Source organism: Bombus fervidus, chromosome 11, assembly GCF_041682495.2.
Source record: "Bombus fervidus isolate BK054 chromosome 11, iyBomFerv1, whole genome shotgun sequence".
NCBI lineage: Eukaryota > Metazoa > Arthropoda > Insecta > Hymenoptera > Apidae > Bombus > Bombus fervidus.
The window spans coordinates 224,730-248,910 of record NC_091527.1 but is presented as its reverse complement, the minus strand read 5'-3'; the positions used below and the strand labels follow the sequence as shown (position 1 = coordinate 248,910).

The following is a 24,181-nucleotide window of genomic DNA, read 5'->3' as shown; positions in this document are numbered from 1 at the left end:
TTCCTCTAATCGAATATTTCTCCGGTTTGATCGTTAGAAGTTAGTCTCGTCAAGCTTTTCTCGAAGCACGGTAATCGTTTGTGATCGATTCTCTTCTTTTCTCTCGAATGGTGTGTTCTAATAGTGAAAAGTGAAGAAAGTGACTTATGAAGCACAAGAAGAGTATATCCCTTGTTAAATTTATTAAATTTTTCTACTCAAAATACTGAATTCTTATGTAATTTGTCTGAAAATTATAGCATCTCATCGATGTATAATGTCTACAAATTTGCGTTCAACGTCTGGAATTATACTAATCGACGTTAATGCATGCAAATAGTGATAGTAATAGTTGATTCATAACGCGACAAAGTTATTTTAAATAGCTCTAAAGAGAATTTCAGACACGAGGATAAAGTTCCATTAAGTCATAATTGACGTCGGTGTTGAATTTCTATTGAAGGATTATTGAATATCGTTATTTTAAATGGAATATTTACTCGAATAACGTTATCTCTGTATCTTTTAACATATACCGTCTCAAATAAGACTTTGTGTACAGATCGGTTTAGTAAATACTAAACGTTGTTAGAATTATAATCTGTATGTTCATAAATAATAAGAATATTGTTTTGTTCTTTTATTGCTTAATGTAGTTACCGACGGAGTTCGCTAGTAAGAAAACGTCAATATCGACTATTGATTGAGATGAGGATATTCAGTAAATTGTTTCACCATGGGAAGAAAAAGAAGAAACGGCATGATTTAAAAAAGAGCACACAAAGAAGAAGGAACTACTTACCTCAAGATAATTTTCTTTTAGCTGGAAATCAACATGGAAGAGACAGAAGAAGACGCAAGGTAAGCAAAGTGCATTTATTCAAGTAAATGTTATTATCTAACATAACACAAAATATTATCTCACAGTAGCTAGATCTTGTATAATTTTAAGTTGAAATTAACTTAACTATAGACTTATCATAGGGGTACCATAAGAAAAGAAAAAGAGAAAAAAAAAATGTTAAAAATGTAACAAATATTTCAGTATTAAACGTATATCAATTATGATATTAATATTATAATATATATATATATATATATATATATTTATAACGTAATATTATCATTGATTTAAGGCAAATAATATTTATAAATATTATTTGTAATATTTTCTGATGAATGGTAATTAAAAGCGAGATTCTCATTACAAAAATATTATCCCAATCGACTAGAGGCTTAAAGCCATCGCTAAGGACATACGCAAGGAAAAGCGTCAGTTTAGCTGGAATATGACACACCTCGCAAGCAGCTGGAATGTGTCTTTCTGGCTCAGGTATCGCTCTTTTGTGTCCCCCGGTCTAGCTTTCTTCTGGATTCGCAGGTAGTAGAATTAGATTTGACGCTGCACAAAATAAACTGCGACACAGGTTAAATCCCAAAGATACCTACTTTTCGTGGTACGATAATTACCGACCATCGAGCGATCATAAAGCATACGCCTGATGTGAAATGCACTTGAATATAATAATTTATATACCTCTTAATTGAATTAAGAACAAACGAATCTTGACTTAATATCGTAATATCAGATAATATAATCTATGGCACTAAAAAGAATAATTGATCGAGAGACTAAAGGATTGATTAAAATGGAACAGAATTAGATGTGCTTACATACTGCTTGTTTTGTTGATACGCCAATTTGGCTACTTTCAGCATCTCGTACTGGTCTCTGCTTATAATACGTGCCTTCATCGTCGTATACGCGCACGTGCTTCAAGTCCAGATGTGACTTTCACATAACGGGTGTCTCAAACCAAGTAAAAAATCAGTTGTATCACTACCGTATTTGTTAAGGTTTGTAATTGTTATTATATTTATTCGTAACAAACAAAGTGAATAATTTCGAAATAATTTCGAGGACTCGGTGAAAATAATCTAAGATGTTACAAGCTAATTCGTCATGTTATATTGCATTGATGGAAACTAAACTATTCAAATCTTTTCTTGTTATGCGAAATGTCCCTTCTCAGCCCTTGATATCTTAAAATCTACAAATAATTGAGATCACCTTTCTTCTAATTCATTGAACTAGTGTAAACGTTAATACTTTAGGTTAGAATTGTTCGTAAGTAATTGTGTATAAAACACAATAACATATGATATGCGGAGATATAGAATGTAGACATAAATGTTTAAATTGAATCCTTAAACTTGATACACGTATTTTGGCTCTGCAGTGTATATATATATATATATATTTTATGTGTACGTACATTCGTTACCACTTAAGAGGTAAATATCATACTATGTTGATGTCTCTTTCATTAAAACTTTCTACATATACAAACATAACGATACCATTCGAACATACGGTGAAATAATCGACAATCAATATACATATATGAACGCTTACTTTACGATGTTTCTAGCAAATTGAATGTTTGTTAACAGTTCGCTACTAAAAGATCATGTATAATACAAAATATTAAGACATTGTGTATTGTTTGTACTTGAAAACCTCTAGTCTGAAGAATTTGAATTAAGGTTAGGGTGGGAACGAAACTCGACGTTTTTTGTTTTTTTTACAGATACACCTGTCTTTCTTAGAAATACACTAAAATGAAAAAGCACATAGAATATTCAAAGTACAATGCTTTCTATGATAATTGGTAGATGAAACAATTTTCTACCGAGGTCTTACGTTTTAAATTATATGCTAAAAAAAAAAAAGAAAAAAAAGAAAAAAAAAAGAAAAAAAAGAAAAAATGCATGATCTATGTTTATTATTAAAAGGATAAATCCAAATACTGGATACACGTTGATGCCTCGAGATCGGGCCCATCACTAGCGAAGCCGAAAACCGGTGCGCAGGCACGCGCATGCTGTGCGCTCCCTACTATTCTCCGGGTCCTCTAGCGTAGGTCCGTGGTGCCCCTACCATTTCCCACTGTCCGCGACACGTTCACTCAAGCAGGCTTCGTACTCTTCCCCGCAGGCCGCCAAGCCCGTTTCTCATCCGATTTGCGTCGACCTGCCGCCTGCTTTAGCCAAGCCACGCTCCAAACTATACGAGCCGATCTTCGGCCCAAGAATTTCTCGACTTCCCGATATGCGTACGGCCGCGCTAAGCTGCTACAACTTTTGCTCGTGTATATACCGCCGACTTTCGTCTCCGTTTCGAGTGGTCTGAAGTGAACTCGGTGATCGTGCGAGTGTTGCTGGTGAAGCTTTTAAGTGTACATTCTGTGCGTGGAACATCGCTGGATATGTAACGAAAATTGTGCCGCTGCGATTTCAAGTACAGATAGGTGGATCTTGGATTTTCTGGTCTTAAAACACACCGTGGGATTTCCGAGCTTCCCTTTTTCGCCGGTTCGGACAGCGATTCGTCCGGCTAGAATCGTGAGATGTTTTATTTCGGATCTTTCTCACACCGAATGTTACGGTTTGTTTCATTTCTGTCCCGAAAATCGTTCCGAAACATTCTTATCTTATTGTCTGACGCAAAAACAGATTTCTAGAGTTTCTCAGTTTCGTTTCTCCTACATTATTTATTTATATCATTTGTTTCGTTGTATTCTCTATTATCAAAATATATATATATATTATAGATTATCTCACGAGGTTTCCGTACCGCAAAACTTTTCTAGTGAAATAAGAGAATATTAACTATAAAACGTAAAGTTTATTTTCTAATGCAACTCGTTTCTCGTTTCTTATTTACTTTATCCGATAATTACTTTAATTTAATAATTCGATAATTTTAAACAATTATTCGGCTAATTTTTCTACAACACTCTGAAACGAATCTTTCTTCGATTCTCAAATATAGATAATCGATGGAACGGTAAGTTGTAGCAAGTCAATGTTGATTAAAGAGTAGACGAATGTTTATAGCGGTTTGAGAAATCTCGTCGAGCGAATCTCTAATAAAACATTACTGGTGGAGCGAACGATGCGGAAGTTGCGGTGCTTCCTTGCTTTCTGAAAATTTTTTCTCATAGAGTGGTTCTTTTCATTGGCCGAGGGTGACTCGGATGATTGGAATTCGTTCTCCGCTGACAACGTGGTACTGATTTTTCGAATGCAACAACATACCTTTTCCCTCGAAGGTTCTCGTTTGCCAAGAGTCTGTACGTTTATAGCAGTTCGAACTCCTCCTTTGTAAATCGAGTTTGGAAAATGGAAGTTTCGATGGTAGTGGAAGCACCGGAACTCCTTCGATATAGATAGAATCTTCCAACCTTGTTCCTCGTTTTTCCAAGCAACAAGTGGTGTTCGACACAACCTTGATATTTTCGTTTTTTACGAATCTCTAAGCAATTTGATATTTCCATGAAAAAATATGATAATTTACGATAAAATATATCTTTGATTAAAAGTTTAACGTATATTATTTATAAATTGAAACTAAAAGTAAATCTAGAATAATACAAGAACATAGGTAAAGTTAATTAAATCATCCTATTATACTGTAGCTCCTATTTTTAATGAGAAGTTTTTTTTTTTTTTTTTTTTTCGACGAAATTAAAAATTGAGAGAAACGAGAGGGAATGAAAGTCGACGATAACAAATTTTGTTTCTAAAATTTCTAATGCGAAATGCGCGTGTTCCGTTGTTTTATGTATGAATTTTATAAATTTACAGCGTTGTGCGATAGAAGATAATGGACACTGGTGAAAGATATAGACTCGCAGTGCAGTCAGCAAACGTGCGAAAAAGCTAAGTAAATAGATTAGAAGTCCCTTTGTGCGATTTTTATGAAAGATCGCCGATGAAATTCGCCGAAGAGAGAACGGAATACGCGTTTCCAATGAAAATATCGAGAGATATTAAGAAGGAAATCTTGCGATTCTAACCTCTTCTAAAGAAGAAAATTTTCAGTGAAACCAAAATCAAAAGAGAAACGTAGTTAATTTATGCGGAAAGAAAAAATTTCATCGTTAACACGAGACCAAATAGCAAAATCTTCGAACGCTATAAAACAAGCATCGAATATGAAGAATATTCTGAAACGATAGAAACGTATATCGTTGAACGTATGAGAAAACAATTTGGGACCGTATGAAACAAAAAAGAAAGAAAGGAGAAGAGACGATTAGTCGTTGAGATCGAATTCGGTTGGTCGAGACGAAACGTTCAAGATCAACGAAGAAACGCTGGTGTGTAAAATATGGAATTAGAACGACGAGGAAAGTGAAGGTCTGATCGCCCGAAAGGAAAATGGAATTCCATAACTACGCGTTGCTTTGAATTGTCCGCGTGTTGCGCTCATCGTGTACGGTACGCAACGCCGATCGGGGAAACTCTTTTATTGGAAATGAGGTCGTGCGATCCTATGGTATAGAGCGTAGAATAATATCGCGGAATACTCGTACAATAGAGCAGAGAGAGAATATCTCGTAGGATAAGAGGGAAAGAAAAAGAGAGCCACGTTGGATATATCTGGGATGCACGTGGGATTGGCTGTTTTCACGCCACTGTTTGCGACAGTTGGGACGCCTATGCGTCGGAAAATTCCTCCGAGAAGACGCATACCCCCCCGTCATTCGTGTAGCTAACTAGAAATGCTAATTAATTTATGACCAACTTTTTAAAAATAAAGTTCAAATTGGTAGAAGGGAAAAAAATTAAGAGATTTAAGATCAAATGAAAATAGATTTCTACAACGACAGAATCCAAAAATAAGTTTTTAGGAAAATTTAGTCGTTACGAAATCTGTGGGAGGAATTTTTCCATAAGGTAAATTTTACGAAAAAAGACGGAGAGGCAATTGGAAAAGTTTCATCGAATCTTTAAGAAGAAAATTTTCTAAAATGAACATTTTCAAGTGCAATTTTCTCGGCTGAAACAATTTATTTACTAAATGCAACATGTATATTGATTTTCATTGTTGCACGGATAAGGGAATTAAGTTAAAAAAAAAACGATGATAAAGAGTGTTCAAATTGAGGCGAGTTTAGGCACGTAAACATTTTTGATAAAAAGTTTCGTAGAACAATGATGCAGCTTTAGCTTAAAGAAAGAGTATATGGATAAGAAAGAATGCGCGTGTAGTCAAGATGGTTGTTCGGAGGTGTTAAACGGAAAGACGGCGAATTTTCGAGACGAAGTTTCTCAGGGTACCAGAATGGATAGAAACGATAGCAACGTGAGTGTCGGAAATTCGGCTAATCCCCCAAATTCGTCTTCGACGACGCACGGTATTCTTCACAATACTTCCGTTGGAACCGATGCACAGGTGCGAATTAACGATCATGTACGAATAAACGAGAGCGTTTCAAAAATATCATTGTCTTTGTTTTAGAGAGATAAATAAAAAAATTTGAAAATATTTCTTGCCATTATAATTATTATTATTAACAAAAATTCTACGATAAACACAAGGATTTTTATACAAATGTGTTTTAAAAGAAAATTTTCTTGAAAATTAAATTGAAAATTACAATTTATGTAAAACCTGGGTTTTGTTACACCGAGCCACGTTATGAATTCGAGATAAAACGTGATTCTGGATTTGGTTCGAGTTAAATGTGTGTTAAGTAGACGAAGAATCTTGTTAACGCGAACCCCTAGAATTTCCATCCAATTATGTACTTACTCTGTTTGTTTCTTTCTTTTTCTTTTTCTTTTTTTCTTTTTTTTTTTTTTTTTCGATTTCTTGCTATCTGTTCACGAGCAATTAAATTTATCGAAATTTTATAGGGTGGGGAGGGCGGAAGAGCGAAAGAAAGAAAGAAAAAAAGGGAAAGATTCTTCCTCGATGTGTCTATGGTATTCTCGAAACAACGTACAATTCGTTATCGTAAAACGAACAAGATATAAAGGCACGATAACGAGTTTCTCATTGTACGTTAAAATACACCGAGTTTTTTCTAACTTATTTTTATACGAAAATTTTTCAGAACGGCGACAGAGGATGGGAGGTTCATCATGTTACTGTTACCAGAGTTCCGGGTTACGGATTCGGTATTGCCGTTTCTGGTGGTCGGGATAATCCCCATTTCACTAATGGCGATCCTGCTATCGCGATTTCTGATGTCTTGAAAGCTGGACCGGCCGAAGGAAAATTGCAGTAAGAATATTCATGGAGATTTTGCGTGTGTGTGTGTGTGTGTGTGTGTGTGTGTGTGTATTTTAGTAGTCTGATATCTAAAATATTGAATAATACATCGATATTTATATAAGATTGTGATTGAAAATCGATCGACTTTTACCAGACAGCGATAAACAGAAATTAGAAATTAGAAATATTTATTGTAATGCCAATAGGCGAAATTATCATTTTCTAGAGTAAACGATCGCATAATATCTGCCAATGGAATATCGTTAGAGGGCGCCGATTATGGAGCAGCGATTCGTGTTCTCAGGGATTCCGGATCGACGGTTCTTTTAGTTGTTAAGCGTAGAGCTTCGTCGAATACTTCTGGAAGTATAGGAAATTCCACTCTTCAGAGTCATCGGTTGACTTTAACGAGAAATAATAAAAAAGATGGTAGATAAAACATTTTTTTCTTCTATCCATAATATCCTCGAATAAGAACGATCCAAAGACACACACTGGTGACTAAATTGAAATTTTCTTAAATTCCAAGATATTATAATCGACGTTTGGAATTTGAGAATTAAATTTAATTACCTTTTCTATAAACTTTCGTTTATCGATCGATCTAAATATATTTCTCTACAGATTTCGGAATTGTTCTTGGTTGTCGTCTTTACGTGAAAGAAGTAACTCGAGATAACACTGGGGTAAAACCGGGAGACGTTTTAACGCGAATCGGCAGCGTGGCTACGGATAACATGAGCTTAAAGGAAGCTAAGAAATTGATGGATCAATGCAAAGATAGATTGTCGATCGTGGTGACTCGAGACAGCTCCTGCTGTCACGTTCAACAGCAGGCAAAGAGCGAAACTGGCGAATATCTTTCTGGGACGACGAGTTACAGTAGCCAGAACTTGTACGTTCCACCTCCGACCAGGCAACCGATAGAGGACAAGAGCAATCTTGTTCCTAGAGGTCGTGCAAGAGGGCCATTGATGGATGTATCTCTCAGTCAATTAGATCTTCCCGCAACACCTACGGTAGACCCTCCCAGGCCGCCGCCCCCTAGACCAGAAGGTATGATTGATTTCCGTAGAACTCTATTTATGATTTTCAAAAATACGTGAAACAAAACATCTGGTAAAACGGACAATGTTACGAAGTTTTGTCAGAGTTAAAGAAAGAATGGTAAAACGTATTTTGTTTATTTCGAAATACTTATACGCGAATTAAATTAATTATTAAATTAATTAAAAATTGAAACGTCGATCAATCGGAAGTGGATATTCCCTTTTAGATTATTATAGCACAAGGAGACAATTGTACGATGAGGATTTATCTAGGAATAAGCTTCCAATGTAAGATTTATCCTTTATTATCATTACCATCGATTATTATGAAAGATTTATCGCATAATTAATATCGATTAATTTTTAGGCCCGATCCTCGATTCATTACTTTCCAAAAAGAGGGATCGGTGGGCGTTAGATTAAGCGGCGGAAACGAAACTGGTGTTTTCGTGACAGCCGTTCAAGCAGGAAGCCCGGCGTCTCTTCAGGGTTTACAACCCGGTGATAAAATTTTAAAAGTAAAACGTTTTATCGATCTCGTTTAAAGATAAACAAAATTGATGATTATTGTGTATGAAAGCACGTACAACGCGTATCGTTTATGTTGTCATAGATAAACGATATGGACATGAAAGGAGTAACAAGAGAGGAGGCTGTCCTTTTCTTACTTAGCCTCCAAGAACAAATTGACTTGATCGTTCAACACCGACGACAGGAGTACGATCAAGTAGTAGCATCTGGAAAGGGTGATTCTTTTCACATAAAGTACGTGCTGATTAAAATTTAAATAGAATTTTAAATAACTAATATCATATATATATATGTATATATTTAAATCGATATACATTTAAAGATGTATATTTAACGAGAAATCTCGTATCATATTGCAGAACTCATTTCCATTACGAACAACCGCAAAAAGGTGAAATGAGTTTTCGTAGCGGAGATGTGTTTCACGTTGTAGACACGCTGCACAACGGTGTTGTCGGTTCGTGGCAGGTGTTCCGTATTGGTAGGAACAATCAGGAAGTACAAAAAGGTATAATTCCAAATAAAGCACGAGCCGAAGAACTAGCAACGGCGCAATTCAATGCAACGAAGAAGGAAATGAGTGCCAGTGAAAGCAGAGGTAGTTTCTTTAGGAGAAGACGAAGCAGTCATAGACGTTCTAAATCTCTTGGCAGAGTATGTTTCTTTTTATCTACTTGATATAAAACTCCTTCTTTGTCATTTGTTTAACATTGTTTATCATTTTCAGGATCATTGGGACGACGTGGTATTTTCAGACAGTGTTAGCAAATTCCCAGCGTACGAAAGAGTGATCTTAAGGCACCCAGGATTCGTGAGACCTGTAGTATTATTCGGTCCTGTTGCTGACCTAGCCAGAGAAAAGTTGTTGAAAGACTTTCCTGATAAATTCACGTCTCCGCGTGAGTAACGACGTTTTTCTAATTCGCGTTCAAATTAATCGAAAAGTAGGCTAAACGTTAGTTGTTCGTTCGTAGAAATGGAAAATCAGTTAGACGATAACGTTGGAAAGAATACAAAGTCATCGGGTATCATTCGACTTAGTGCTATCAGAGAAGTGATGGATCGAGGAAAGCATGCTTTATTGGACATCACTCCGAACGCAGTGGATCGATTGAATTACGCGCAATTCTATCCTATAGTCATTTTTCTGAAAGCCGAAACGAAACAAATTATCAAGGAGATGCGTGCCGGAATTCCTAAGTAAGTATATCTATCGAACGAATATATCGATGTTGTTTTTCATACACGCGTATATATATATATATTATATATCGCATGTTTTTCACGCACGTAATTAGACAATCTCGAATTTTGATTTCAGATCGGCGCATAAAAGTAGTAAAAAGCTTCTGGAGCAATGTCAAAAATTAGATAAAATTTGGGGTCATATATTCAGCGCGGTGATTACATTAACAACGCCGGAAGCTTGGTATCGAAAATTAAGAGAACTGATCGATCGACAACAACAAGGACTACTTTGGATGAGTCAAACCAAGGTAAGAACGTTTTTACGTTACCTAACGTTTCTTTCTTTTCTTTTTTTTTTCTTTTTCTTTTTCTTTCTCTCTCTCTCTCTCTCTCTCTCTCTCTCTTCTCTTTGCTCGATACAACAAATAGCACGGCCTGGTTTTACGCAACTAATTAAAACAATCAAGACCGATTAAAGTGATTTTCTCTCAAATTACTCATTTTAATTTGTAATCTAATTTTTACGTCAATAGATGATAGATCGGATAGAATCCTTGTTTCTCATAAAAGTAATATAGGGATATTTAAATTTCAAGATCGTACGAACGACGAAATCATCCCTACCGATGAGAGCGAATGGAATTCCGTTGGTGAAGTTATTTTATAATAATTTATTATAGCCGTCGTATGGTCGACACATGACGTGGTGGGAGCCGTGTTATTCGTCCGCTAACCCTCGCGAATTACCTCCTCCTCCTCCTCCTGTACCCCCGATTTTCAAGGAAACCATATATCACGACGTAAACGAAAATGACACGTATCGCACGGACAAGTTATTTTCATTACCTTCTTATCCGTCTTTAACTTCTGATGTTGTCCGTGAGCAATTTTTCGGCTATATTTGAATCCCGCTTTTCCCAGTTAGGTGTCTTGATTATCGCCTTCGAAAGAATCGTCTACGTTACTACTTACTCTTCGACGTTCGAAATATTTTATTTTACGTATTAACAACAAAAATCTTGAACTTCTTTCAAATTTCTAAATAAAAAATTTAGTTTTGCACGTCAAATGCAATTAAAATATATTTAAATATATCGAATTTACTATCATAATCGATGAAAGATTTTTTTTAATACAGTTCTATATTATAGATGACGTGTTGGCGTTGTTATATCGTTAAGATATTCGAGGCACCTTGTATCTTATGTTCGATTTAATTTGCATGGCTGAATGTTCGTAGCTTTAGCGGAAATCATTGTAAGTTCAAACGAAATAGTATATTATCGAAACTTTTCTAACTATGTATTTGGAAGCTAGTCAGAATGGAAGAAAGAATATTTTCTAATTTTCTACTTTGCTTACGAAACACGCGTATCTAAATTGCGACGCTACGACGAATGAACGAGTTTCGTTCATAGTTTCGTCGAACGATATAATCAATGTAACTCTGAAAACTCCTTACTTTATTTTTATTATTGACGAAATGAAATATACATGTTACATATGAAATGTAATGTAACCACCTTTTGAAAGAAACTATACGAACAGTACTGAAATAATTTTGTTTTTCTAATAAAAAAAAAAAAAACGAGTGTGTACGAATTTAAATGCTTAAAGAACTTAAAGTACGAACTAATTATATTAAAAAAAAAAAAAAAAAAAAAAAAAAAACTTTTTATCAAAAAATAGTCGGAAGGATCCTCTGGAAATTTCAAGTTGCATGATTGGAAATGCAATTTAAAGCAAGAATTAAGAGTATATTGTCGAATAAATAAACATATATACGTATAATACATTGAAATATATAATTAAAACCGTTTTATAGGAATTTTTTTGTCACCATTCATCCTGCATCTTGCAAAACTAACAGAATGTTTCATGTTAATATTTTGTCTTGACTTTGTCACGTTGTTAGAGTCCTTCTAAGCTGAGTAATTATCGAACATTTCATTGTCCTCGGACAGACTAAAAAAAAAAAAAACGATTGAAATAGTTTTTAATTGGAAACATTTGATTTCATATTTACGCGTAAATCGATTCAATTCCAATTTGCTCTGTAATCTTCAAAATACCTTGACTGAATTTCAGAAATTAAGCTTAACCGAATGGCAAGTATTTGTTTTCCGTTTGTATTTTAACCCTTTCAGACATCATTGCCGCGATACGATACTTTTACTTTGTTTACAGTTTATAGTTAATTTCGTCTAAACTAATCGTTTTAACGAACCGAACGATTCTTTGTTCGACGACGATGTCTTGGATCGATGCTTCATGATATTGTAATAAGCGTAATAAAGGTCTGAAAGGGTTGAATAGAGCATAAACCTCTGTAACGTGTTGTCCTCTGTGTCCTGCGATGATAGCCGGAAGAGGCACTCTCGGATGACTTCCTATTCCCGATGACTTCTCGCCTCTCCTATGCTTCCTCTCCGGAGAGCGACTTGGAACTTAGTCCGGCACCAGCTTTGCCGGGTGCTTTGGGTGCACCGTCTAGATTGAAAAGCAGCTCTGATCCAAGCATCGCTACGCAAGACGACATTGCTGCACCTCCTCCGTATTCCACCACTTACCAGGTGAAAAATTCAATTACATCGATCAAATAACCATTACTTTTATAATATATCGAAAAGATTGAATAACCCTGAATCGAGTATACGTTCTTTACGAATCAATGAATTTATAATTTTACGCTATAGATACGATACTAGATATTTCGATCGTCGTAAATAAAATCTCAAACACTCTATCTATCTTTCTCTAGCAATCCTTCGAACAACCAAAAAGAAGATCACAAGGGGGAATGGGAGATGGAAAATACGGATTTTCATTATCAGGGCAAGTTAGCAATCAATCGGGTTCACCGGAATATTTAGGTGGTTCGTTCGAGCCACGATCTTCTTCTCATCATAGTCCGCCCGATTTACCGCCAAGAGTGGATCGTAACGCGAAACCGAGTAGTCAACAGCAAAGAAACGCTATCGGCAGGTCCGCGCAAGAACGGTTGCTGAATAAGACAGACTCGGTATTGGACGTTGCAAATTATATAAACGCAACGCCTCATAAAGCTAATGCCACGTCGTCGCTTGAAAGAGCCCAACCAAAAGCGGTAAGGATCGCTTAATGTCGTTATATCATCGATGGACAGCCAGCCACGTTGGTTTATCGTTAAACGATAATTTAGTAAAAATTATTGCGCTGATTTTATTTAATGTTTTACTACGTGTTCATAGGGAAGCTACGATAGCATGTCTTCTTATGATTCCTATAACAATACAAATGGAAATACCAGTTACGGAGTAGCGGGTTTGAGTACATCAACCGGTCGATTGGGTCCCAATGTGCCAGACGACTTAAAAAGCAGCGGTGGACCGGCAAGGCCGCACGATCCTTACAGATTTACTCGATCAACCGCGCAACCAATTCCAAATCATGATTCCCAACCACGAACCGATTATGCCAAATATAGGTATGTTCTTATTATAGGTGGCATGAAGATTTGATTAAACGCATAGTTCGTAATTCTACAGAGAAAAGCTCATACGCGAAAATATTGGAATTCTTAAGCTGGTATAGCTGTTTACCGTTCGTCTTTGCATTCTAGAATGATGGCACGAAAACCTCGACCGTTGAGGAGAGCCTGTAGAATCTATATTTCTAGTCGAGATACGCTAGTCTGAATCCATTTCGTTCTACGTTTTATTATCCTATATTTCATAGATATAGTTAGATACACGGACATCCCAATAATTTTAATCATTATTATTCGTCGTTTGTTTTATATCGAATTCCTAGCTTTTATTTTATAGATTATTTTATTTCTCGCCCTAGAGATATCTTATTTTTGTTTTTCCTGATCTTTATTATTATTTATCCACTACCTATCACACCCCTGTACGCTAGAACATTTTGCTTCGTATATTGTAGCCGCACGACCGATTACAAGTCGATAACGTTACCGCAAAATAAACCTGGAGGATCGTACAAGCCAATACCACCTCCGAAACCAAAAAACTATAGGCCACCACAAACGAATTTGACTCAAACGGAAAATAATGGGAACGAAGTAAATAATACTCATCAACATTCAAAGAGTTATTCCATTGCTACTTCTCATGTAAGTGAAATATTTTTACGAAAGGCTATTCTCTTCTATATAAAAATAAGGAAAAACCATTAAAATAAGAAATTTTGATTTTAGGTAGAAGGTATCAATAATGTCCAACGAAATAGTGGACAGTACTATTACAACATACCACCACCAAATCGACATGATTCGAATCTCGGAAATTCACACCACAATTTAAGTCACCTATCTACGCCTGCGCACAATCACAGTTTGAGTCATACGCATGCGCATTGTAGCCCGCCAATGTCGACTCACAGTCATAGCAATAGCGCCAGTCAGTTAAGCCTCGGTCTTTCGCATAATAGAAACAGCGTTAATCACAACGGGTACGTGGTCAACAATGGACACAATGCACCTGGACAAAGTTTCCCAACGAGTCCAGGACATAATCGAGAACCGAGTGGACTAGATCTCGCTGGAAGCAGGGAACAGAGAGGAAGCGCTTTTGAACTTTATCGCAAACCTGTACACCATTACAACGCGAGGTAAAACTTCGATTTCTTACGTTTCGTTTATATCTTCTTTCATATATTACAGCGTTCGAACTGTCAGTCATTTGAAAAAAAAAGAAAAACTAATACAGAAAATCTTTTTGTTATTACAGTTAACAAGTGCAAAGATTTATAATTTTTTCTAACGAGAAAGAAAAGATTAGAATTATTAGCCTTGCTAACTTGACATTAACGATAGAGAACATGAATATTTGGACGTCGTGATAAACCTATAAATGACAACGAGTATACATAATGAGAAAGAAGATCTCGCAGCAAGAATTAATAAATAACTAGGAAAATTGAATCTATCTCATCCTTTTTTCACTTTCACTTTGTATATACGATTTTAATAAAAGAAAAGAAAAGAAAAGAAAAGAAAAGAAAAGAAAAGAAACAAAAAAAAAGAGAAAAGAAAAAAGAGAACAAAAAAAGAAAAGAGAAAAAAGAGAAAAGAAAAAACATATAATAAAGTCCTTGCAAAAAACAACCGTTAAATAACATTTTTAATAAAAATTGTACTAAAGAAACAAAATCACGTTTCTCCTTTCCTTTATGGGAGAGAAATTTGTGCTTCGACAGCTTATGCGGAAAGAATAAATTTCCTTAGGAATATTTTTGAAGAACCGCTAAGATTTACTTCTGTACAATGTCAATATACATCGATAACATGAATATTTTTATTATATATCTAGAATTCCTTTACTAGTAAAATTGACAATAAATCCCCATTTTTGGGAAATTTGTTTCTAGTATCTCTCCACAAAATTTCCTAAGAAGAAGGAAAACGGAAGAACAATTCTAACTCTTAATTGCTATGATATTTAATAAATATTTTAAACAGATACAAATCTATGAACGTATCCGAAGATAAATAATTGTAAAAGATAGAAATAAGTATAGATATATTTCAAACAGCATTTTCTAAATTAAAACGATTTGAGATTCTTTAATAAGTTAGCTATGTTTATGATAATCGTATAATTATGTTAACAGAACATAGAATAATATGTTAGATACATTAAAACAAAACATTAATTTACAAATTTAAAATACAACAAAACTATGCATTCCTTCCTTGATTTTTATATTTTATAATCATACCAATTAAGAGTTATTTCCTATTATTTGATTCTTAAAGATATAGCAATGATCTGACCACTGCATTAACTAGAATTCACAAATGAAATTATGTAATCTCTTACAAAATGTAAGCAAGCTCTTGTTATCACGGTAGAATATACCAGTGTTCCCATCATTACAACATAATATATACAATATAAATAATTTAGTCGATATTTTCGCGATATTTATTAACGATATGATGTATAATACGTGCTTAGGTATGTAATACTTTATGTTTATAAATTTTTCCGCAAACTTATTCGCGTTCCATTTATATATAAAATAAAAATAAGATGTAAAAATAATTGTCTATCTTACTTTGCAGATACCTCGGTAACTTATTGTAAATGTTATAAAAAAAAAAAAACTAAAATGTGAAGTAAAAAAAGTAAATAAAGAAAAGTTGGAAACACTGGTTGTCGAAGAAATAATTCGTATAAAGGATAGGTAAGATGGGAATAATAGAATCCTAAGATAATTATAATTAGTTCGTCGATAGTGAAAATAAGAGATCTCGATCGCAAATCATGGATTTCATTCTCATTCTATAATAATATTAAGTCAAAATCAACGTTATCATTTATAAACGATGACCTAGCCTTCGCAATAGCTCGCCAGAACCTTGATTATCCGAAGAGACAATTACAAAAATACATAGAAATAAATTCATGAGATCAACTGTCTAATTACATTGAATTTTTTTCTTCTCTGCTTCTATTACACACGAATTCTATCTTATAATTTAATTCGATGAGACACGTATCGAAATTATTAAAATCATATCACCTATTGAAATTTTGTAATGTAATTTTTGATATTTTGTCGAGTTTTAAGCCGTAGGGAGGTTTTCATTTTATTTACAACGTCCATTTTATTTTGAAAGCTTTATTGCACCATGAGATCTTCAAAAAAAAAAAAAAAAAAAAAAAAGAAAAAAAATTAAAAGTAATCGCAATTAAAAGAACTATTATAATAGTACATAAATATCAAAAATAAAAAAGACACTTCTGTACGTCGATAATTTATCAAATAAACGTTGAGTACGTTTTGCGCGCGTCCGATAACCAAGGTTCTCAAGTAATTAAGAAAAGAAGAACTCACTTACTCGGCAACTAGCGAACCATATTAAGCGAACATACATCTATTACGCGCCAGTTATTGTCAGTTTAATCCCAGAGTATTCTAAGACGACACAGAAGAAGAAGAAGAGGGCGATGTTCACTTAAGACCCAATAGCCGTTCTGCGACGCCGAGGTAGTAAACGGTTTGTGCAATCCCGAAAAGGGGCGCTATCACGATCATTCTGCACGCTCCACCTTTGAAGAATGCAGTCGGACCTTCGTTCTTCAATGTTTTACTACGAAACAGACAAATAGCAATTATACCGTTTCCATAATTTTACACAATTTTCTAATATTATCCAAACTATTAATTTTTTTCCATCGTCTTTCTTTATTAACGCGTTGACATTAACACATTGGTATAGTTATCTGCCGTACAATCTGAAACATTATATCCGTTTCTTATTAATTTGATTTTCAGTTATTCAAGATTACGATATTTTCAACACATTCGGAACTGAATATTTTTTCGGTCAACTACAATAATTTTTTGGTCGAGGAAAGATAACGTACGCTAGAAACATCAGCGTGAAAAAAATTATTACGTCAACGGGATAATTAAGACGATTATAATTTTATAGGAATGTCACACTCACGTTATGCAGTCCAGTACACCATCGTACGTTGGTTCACCGGGTGCCTTTTTGATTACTTGCAATCTTGTTTTGACTACGTCAAACGGATTCACTGATAATGCAGCTATAGAACCAGCGGTACAACCAGACAAAAACGAACACCAAAATACGGCTAGCCGATGAAACAAAAAATGTTGATTAAATCTTCGAATCGCAAATAAATTTTCAGAACGAGATCGAAACTTACAGGAACCATCCTCTCTCTTCGGTCCAACATCGTTCAGTCTAGCGAATAGCGGGAAGTAAATAACAGAAAATGTGACATCTCTGAGAGCTGTTGCACCAGTACCTTGATAAAGTCCCAAAATGCCTCTTTTCCGCAATAAATCTTTCGTTAATGATAAGGCCGACACCTTTGGTACAACTTTCCCAGCTGTAATAATTATTCGTATTTACACGCCGTTAATCAATCCTACCGGATAAATAACAGGCAATAAATAATCGTCGATATTTTGCTATTAATCGTTCCATCGATGTATTTTAATTAGCGGTCTTTGTAATTGAAAACTTAAAGCTTAGGAACGTTGTACGTTTAAGAAATTTTAATCTTAAATTTCAAATATACTAGGAATTTGAAAAATATCGAAATTATAATTATCGTAATTCTTAACTAAAATTATGTTATGCTTATTTTATGTATAACGGATTTTTGAATACAGTATTCTTTTATATAAATAACGCTACATTTGTCGTTCTTTTTATCAGACTGCACAAAAGCAAACTGCAATGATTACGCGTCAGCAGTATTACGACGATAATTAAATCTGTGCAACCTTATCCGCCACTATCAACGCATTCGGTGTTAATGAATTCCAGTCAGCTGTTAGTTTTATATTTTATATCGTAAAAAGTGAATAACCAGTGCACACAAAGAGAACCTTTGATACGAAGGAGGGAGACACACCTCGATAAATCAGGCATAACAGAAAGAATTAAATCTTAAAAGTTGGACAAGAGAAACTTAATCGTGAAAAACACCAGGTTGGAGTGGACGGATTGATTAATAATTTCTTTTTAAGAGAAGAACACTGCTTGCGAAGAGACATGGTTTTTTATGTTAGGAGGTAGAAAAATCAAAAAAGGTTTGTCTATTTTGTAAAAGAATTTTGTAAAAAGTATTAAATATCTTCCTCGAGGAAAATATTCGTAGAACGAGTCAAAGTTCCAAAAATGAAAATTTAATCCTGGAGAGTGCGTTAACGGTAAAAAAAAAAAAAATGTCTATTCTAATCTTGAAACAAAGGCAATCCTCTCAAACCGTTTACCGATCCATATTTGACACGTTGCCATCCGTCTGCGATTAAATCTTCCCGTCCTGAAATTTTTATCGGCTATCGCGGACGTCATGTAGCTGTAAAAAAATACGAATCGAACGAAATCAAATTTCCCGAATCCAAATCTAGATCGCAAATTCATTCCGCGTTTCAACGAATGTACTCGAGTAATTTGTGATATACGTTAACGTAAATGGAACGTAAAATATTTTACGTGCTCTGCGAAAGAATTACTTTCAAATTATTAATAATTTCTGCCTTGTGCTCGTTCGATGTTTAACAATCGTTTTAGCCTAATTGTTATTGTAAATAATTTGCTTTCCAATTAATCGCGAATATTTTAGAAAATTTACCTTCCTTTGCTGCCGCCGCTACTCGTCCAGCATCTTGCATTTGGATTTTCAGTAGTTCCATCGGCGTTGTGACGATAATTTGACATGCTCCGGCTAATCCACCGGCAAGCATTTCACGTTCTAGTGGCAGTTTCTGTCTGTGCAGAAAATTGATAGATTTAAAATCTGTCGCTGCTATTAGCTGTGACTTTGACTACCAGCGTTCTTATCTCTCTATAATTATCATCATCGACATTAATATTGCATTGGTATTAATGCGCATTAAGCACACGTGTATATGTATACATGTACATGTATATATAGTCACGAATATACCCTATTATATCGATATTATATGGAGATATGAATATTAACGTCGGTATCAATATCGATCGATCGATATAGACATCATTATTATCGCTGGTATGTACGTAGTACCATTCTTCGTAGTATGCGCGTCTTTACTTAATACTTTAATCGATATCGAAAGAAGAACATACCCAGGCCCTGTAGATAAGTAATAACGAAACGTATCGTTGGCAGTGAGTTTGATTGCCTTTTCTGGTGTGATTAAAAGAATGTTCACGCCAGATCCTTTATACATGCCAAAGTAGCCTTCGGCGTTGTATGTCTTCTTAAAGCAGTCAAACCTGAAATATATAATTTTTACGATTAATTACCTATTTTCTGAAAGATTTATCGGAAGCTATAATTACTTACATCGATTTGTACATTCGTTCGCCATTAGGTCCAATAACTTGATTCTGTAATCGTGTTTTAACCAAGTCCAGTGGGAATACCACAGAGACACCGATGATACCTGCGATCCCGCCATTTATAATTTTTGGAAGAAGTCTAAAATTTATTTGCGACATATATATACATATACATATATATATATATGTACACACACACACACACACACATATACTGGTAATTTATTAATCGTCGATCAAGCTTAAATTTGTACACGCTTATGCAATAACATCGTTATGGTGAGAATCAAATACACTTGTTAGTTATAATTTTTTGCATCTTACGGATTACTTACTTAAATTGATCTGGAACTTTTTTCACGCTGTCCTTTTCCATTGAAACTATAATTTATAATTTCCTCCCTGTTACAAAATTACACGTGGTAAATATACGATAATGATTATATACGCTTGTTATTGTATACGAAACTACGCAACACGATTATATTCTATGTGCTATAATTATTTTTGGATAGAGACGGTGGATTATATTTTCAAAAAAGTAAAAAATTAATGCGAAAATTTGAATATGTCTTGGACAGGAATTATTCTAAAGTCGATCATACATCTTAATTTCCTCGTTACTGATTCTATTTTTGTTCTTATTCGATTTTATTCGTTGCATGTAAGTAAATATTTCTTTTAATAAAATATCGTTTCTCATTATGCAACTTTTTGATCTTTTTTCTTCCAATTAAGCGCGTATATACCGATATCGAATCTAGATTCGCATACACGTATACCGTATCTTATATAAACTTTCGATCAACAGTGATGGCAAAGTTATATTTTCATCTTGGTGGATACAATTAAGTATTAAAATAATACCGTAATATAAATAAGCATATAGAAAGTATCTGCTCGTCATTAGGTTCTAAGGATTAGGAAAAGTTTTCTGTACATACAACTTACGCGCATATGTATAATGACACGTGCACAACTATGGATGCAAATGGTCCTTCTTATACTGGCAACTATTGCCACTTTCAACTACCATTTCTCGGCGAGAAATATGACCTGGACACATCATTGATTTCTTAGGAAAGCCAGAGCTTCCAGCAGACGTCGCGTCGTAACCATCAGTTTGACTAGCAACGACCATTCGAATATTATGGAAAACTAGTAAATATGTATGACAAATTACACTTTCTCTGTTATATTGATCAACGATTTCTGTCTGACATATTTGTATAATTCATCCATGTATATTATATTATATTATATTATGTGTATATATATATAATTTTAAGATATTATATAATAAAGTCATGCCATAATGAGACTTACGTTAAATTTTCTAAATAAAAAAAGGTGATAATACATGAAGAAACAATAACTTTAACATTGCATGACTTTTAAAAACGTTTATTCAAATTCGGTATACATATATAAAAACATACTGGGTGTCCCAGCAATCGTGATACAATCGACAATAGGATGATTCTACGCGAAAAAAGAAGTCGAAAATATACAATAAAATTTATTCATAAAATATTTTGTTCTCAAGAAAGATAAATTCGAAAATTTATTGCGCGCGTATACTAGGTCAGTGCTTAACTTGCATTTTTATCTTATTTTCTCTTTCCATACATAGAATAATCGTCTGCTGATTGTTTACACATATCTAACCTGCGATTAGTCGAGTTTAAGTATACTTGACAAATTTTCAAACTCGAGTTTCTTGAAAACGAAACGTCGTATGAAGAAACTTCGTTCTATATTTTTAATTTGTTTTCTTTTTCTTTTCTCTTTTTTTTTTCACATAGAACCAGCATTATCGTCGAATGTACCACGATTGCTGGGACATCCTGTAACCATGTACGCGAATAAGGTTTCCTTTTAAATTTCTTTCTTCGAGTTTCATTCTTTACACGCTTAGACGAAAATCGAGCGATCAGCAAGTTGTAAAATAATCCTATTCAAGCCTTTCAACGTTTTCAGCGATTTTCGATGCGTTACAATTCGTTCGAGGGGTTTCGACACAAGCGTCGATCGATTTCTCTTCAACGAATACCGTTATCGCGACGAACTCTACGAGGTCGGTTTCACTGAATACATAAATCGAGATTTTTTTCTTTTCGTTCTCTCTCTCTCTCTCTCTCTTTCTTTTCTCTTTCTTTTTTTTTTTTTTTTTTTTTTTAATTACCTACATGATTAAAGCATATGTTATAAAGTGAAAATACACAAATTGGTGTCACAAATGTACTAATTTTACTAACAATTTCTGCTCGTCATGTTTGCCCTAAATATGTTGGCAACTTCGGTAACTAAAGTAACAATGGTTTGATATTTCAAACTCCATGAAATTTCAAGGAAATTTCAATTTGCGTACAATTATTATAAATTCTATTCAATCGTATAAATCCCAATTCTTTTCGTATTGTTTTAAATAATCACTAAACTGCGGACTTTTATGTATTTATGGGAAATTGAAAGATGCAAAAATATTCAGAATGCACATACTTGTTACACATACTTAATAGATAAAACAATTTCTGTTTAGATTCCATTTCTTTGATAACGTTTATAGAAATATTAATTTCCATAAATATCCGCAGTCTAATAGTAAAGTTTTTGAAAGACGGAAAACAATTTGTATCATAGACTAATTTGAGTTTCTGCATCTCTGAATGTTATCGTTCAACCTTGAACGTTAGTAGTATAATAAAAAAGATAAAGGAATCATTATGTAACGAGTTGATATCTGCACAATAAGAATTGCATTATGCACAGATACATATTCGCTAAATCTTATTGTAGATAACTAAAAACGTGTATACATGTGAAAGCATATGTACATATACGTATAACGTATAACGTATAACGTATAACGTGCATAACGATATCCCGCTATGAAATTAAGATGTCTAAATCTGTATAATTTTATTTCAACGTAAATGACAATGTTAACGGACAACGTAATATCGCCTTACCAGCAAATATACGAATGGAAAGTAAAATATTAATAAGAAAATGTATATATATCTAGGTATATGTATCTGTAAAGAGGCTATAAGCGATATCTTAAGCATGGCAATCGATAATCCATCGATTATATACGCATCGGTTAAGTATTATCGGTTGAGCGTTAAACGATGAATATCTACATATATAAACAATTAAACGTTAAATATGGAAGAAGCAATAAAGTAGGTTAGGTAACGACCATACCACCTGAAACTATATACTAGAAAGGTTAGATTTTAATTTATAAAAAATACTTCAAGAACTTCCTTCACGGACTATCTCGCTATTATTTTCAGCCACTTACATCTCATGGAAAACGGCTTTTCGATCGAACAAAGATCTTTAATCGCGAATCTTCTATATTCGAAAATTCGATTTCTTCAAATATCCTGACAGAAGTCTACCGATCAATGTTAATGTTAACAATAAACGGTAAATAAGCGTGAAACAATACAAATGTGAATAGTTGAATTGGCATTGTCAAGTCATAATTTTCAGGTAGTTGGTAAAATTTTGGAATGACAGCCAACCGGAAATTCAGCAGAAGACATACTCACCGATTGAAAGTGGAGAGTGGTCGTGGTCGTGGTAGTGGTCGCTCGCAGAATTTCGTTGACGAAAAGCAGTTCTTATCATCGAGAGCGACGGTAGCGATGACGTAGGAAGCTCGATCTCAAACAGGCAGTGTGACTAGCATGATACCCGGGAGATTTCGTTTTCACCGAGGATCTGAAGAGATAAAAGAGGACCACGGACCACGGGTGGAACCGTCGTTCGCTTACGTCACAAGCTACGCACCAATCGCAATGGCCTGTATCAACGAAAGAGAGAGAGGGAACATTTATGAGCGACGATGCTCTTCGTTTAAATGTTTAAATAGTATAAATTAAAGCAGTTATCGATAAATATATTTGCCAATCGATTGAAATGTATTTGTACTAGAATACTTAATATGGACTACAACTTGAATAGGAATGAATTTCATTATTTGACGTATATAGTTAAATGTACAGGGTGTTCCAGTATTGACGATACAAACAAAGTGGGGTTATTCTTTATAAAAGAATAAGAACAAAGTATATAGAATGAAGTACATAGAATGAGATTTTTTTCATTTAAGACTTCGTTTGCGAGAGATTGAAGATTGAAAATTTATCAAGTATACTTGAACTTTGTTAATTTCGAACTGGATTCGATCGAATAATAGATGACAAATTATTGTACCGGTAAAAGTAAGTAAAAGATATAACGTAAAATATTTGTCGTAGGACGTTCCATTCGTGAGAAAATAAAAATCGAAAATTAATCAAACGCGCGTGTATCAAACTATTTTCTTGAAAACATGGCCTTGAACGGAATAATTTTATTCAACATTTTTCACTTATTCTCGCATGTAAGATAACCTTCTGCCGATTGTTTAGTTCGATTACCAGTTGGTACTCGGTCAAATTCACGTATGCCAAACGAATTTTTAAATTTGATTTTCTCGAGCATGAAAAACCTTTACTCGATATTCTCGACTTGTTTTTTCATGTAGAA

The 24,181-nt window shown here is 34.3% G+C and overlaps 2 protein-coding genes across 10 annotated transcripts; one reads left to right on the top strand and one right to left on the bottom strand.

Moving 5' to 3' along the window:
• The first annotated feature begins 646 nt into the window (after positions 1–646).
• Pyd (zonula occludens-like protein polychaetoid) lies at positions 647–15,027 on the top strand. Of its 5 annotated transcripts, none has more exons than XM_072013425.1 (18): positions 2,771–3,384; positions 4,630–6,223; positions 6,888–7,057; positions 7,275–7,477; positions 7,673–8,104; positions 8,325–8,385; positions 8,465–8,615; positions 8,711–8,862; positions 8,988–9,282; positions 9,356–9,527; positions 9,603–9,828; positions 9,950–10,124; positions 12,180–12,389; positions 12,578–12,922; positions 13,047–13,282; positions 13,741–13,930; positions 14,015–14,427; positions 14,547–15,027. In XM_072013425.1, exons 2-18 carry the CDS (start codon positions 6,014–6,016, stop codon positions 14,548–14,550), a joined length of 3,645 nt encoding a protein of 1,214 aa, XP_071869526.1. In that variant the 5' UTR covers positions 2,771–3,384; positions 4,630–6,013; the 3' UTR covers positions 14,551–15,027. The 5 variants fall into 5 exon arrangements, with proteins under 5 accessions (XP_071869527.1, XP_071869528.1, XP_071869526.1 ...); XM_072013424.1 differs by having other exon boundaries at positions 2,771–3,427; XM_072013426.1 differs by lacking the exons at positions 2,771–3,384; positions 4,630–6,223 and adding an exon at positions 647–840.
• A 1,536-nt stretch (positions 15,028–16,563) lies between these two features.
• On the bottom strand, positions 16,564–23,452 carry LOC139992558 (mitochondrial glutamate carrier 1). 5 transcript variants are annotated; one of them, XM_072013496.1, is made up of 9 exons: positions 23,192–23,452; positions 20,588–20,852; positions 19,972–20,038; positions 19,641–19,775; positions 19,421–19,570; positions 18,942–19,078; positions 17,502–17,687; positions 17,276–17,426; positions 16,564–16,915 (listed from the first exon to the last, which is right to left on the bottom strand). In XM_072013496.1, the coding sequence occupies exons 3-9, from the start codon at positions 20,010–20,012 to the stop codon at positions 16,777–16,779; spliced, it is 939 nt and encodes a 312-aa protein (XP_071869597.1). In that variant the 5' UTR covers positions 20,013–20,038; positions 20,588–20,852; positions 23,192–23,452; the 3' UTR covers positions 16,564–16,776. The 5 variants fall into 5 exon arrangements, with proteins under 5 accessions (XP_071869597.1, XP_071869596.1, XP_071869600.1 ...); XM_072013495.1 differs by having other exon boundaries at positions 20,588–20,763; positions 23,200–23,452; XM_072013499.1 differs by having other exon boundaries at positions 20,588–20,692; positions 23,200–23,452.
• Between the last annotated feature and the right edge of the window lie 729 nt (positions 23,453–24,181).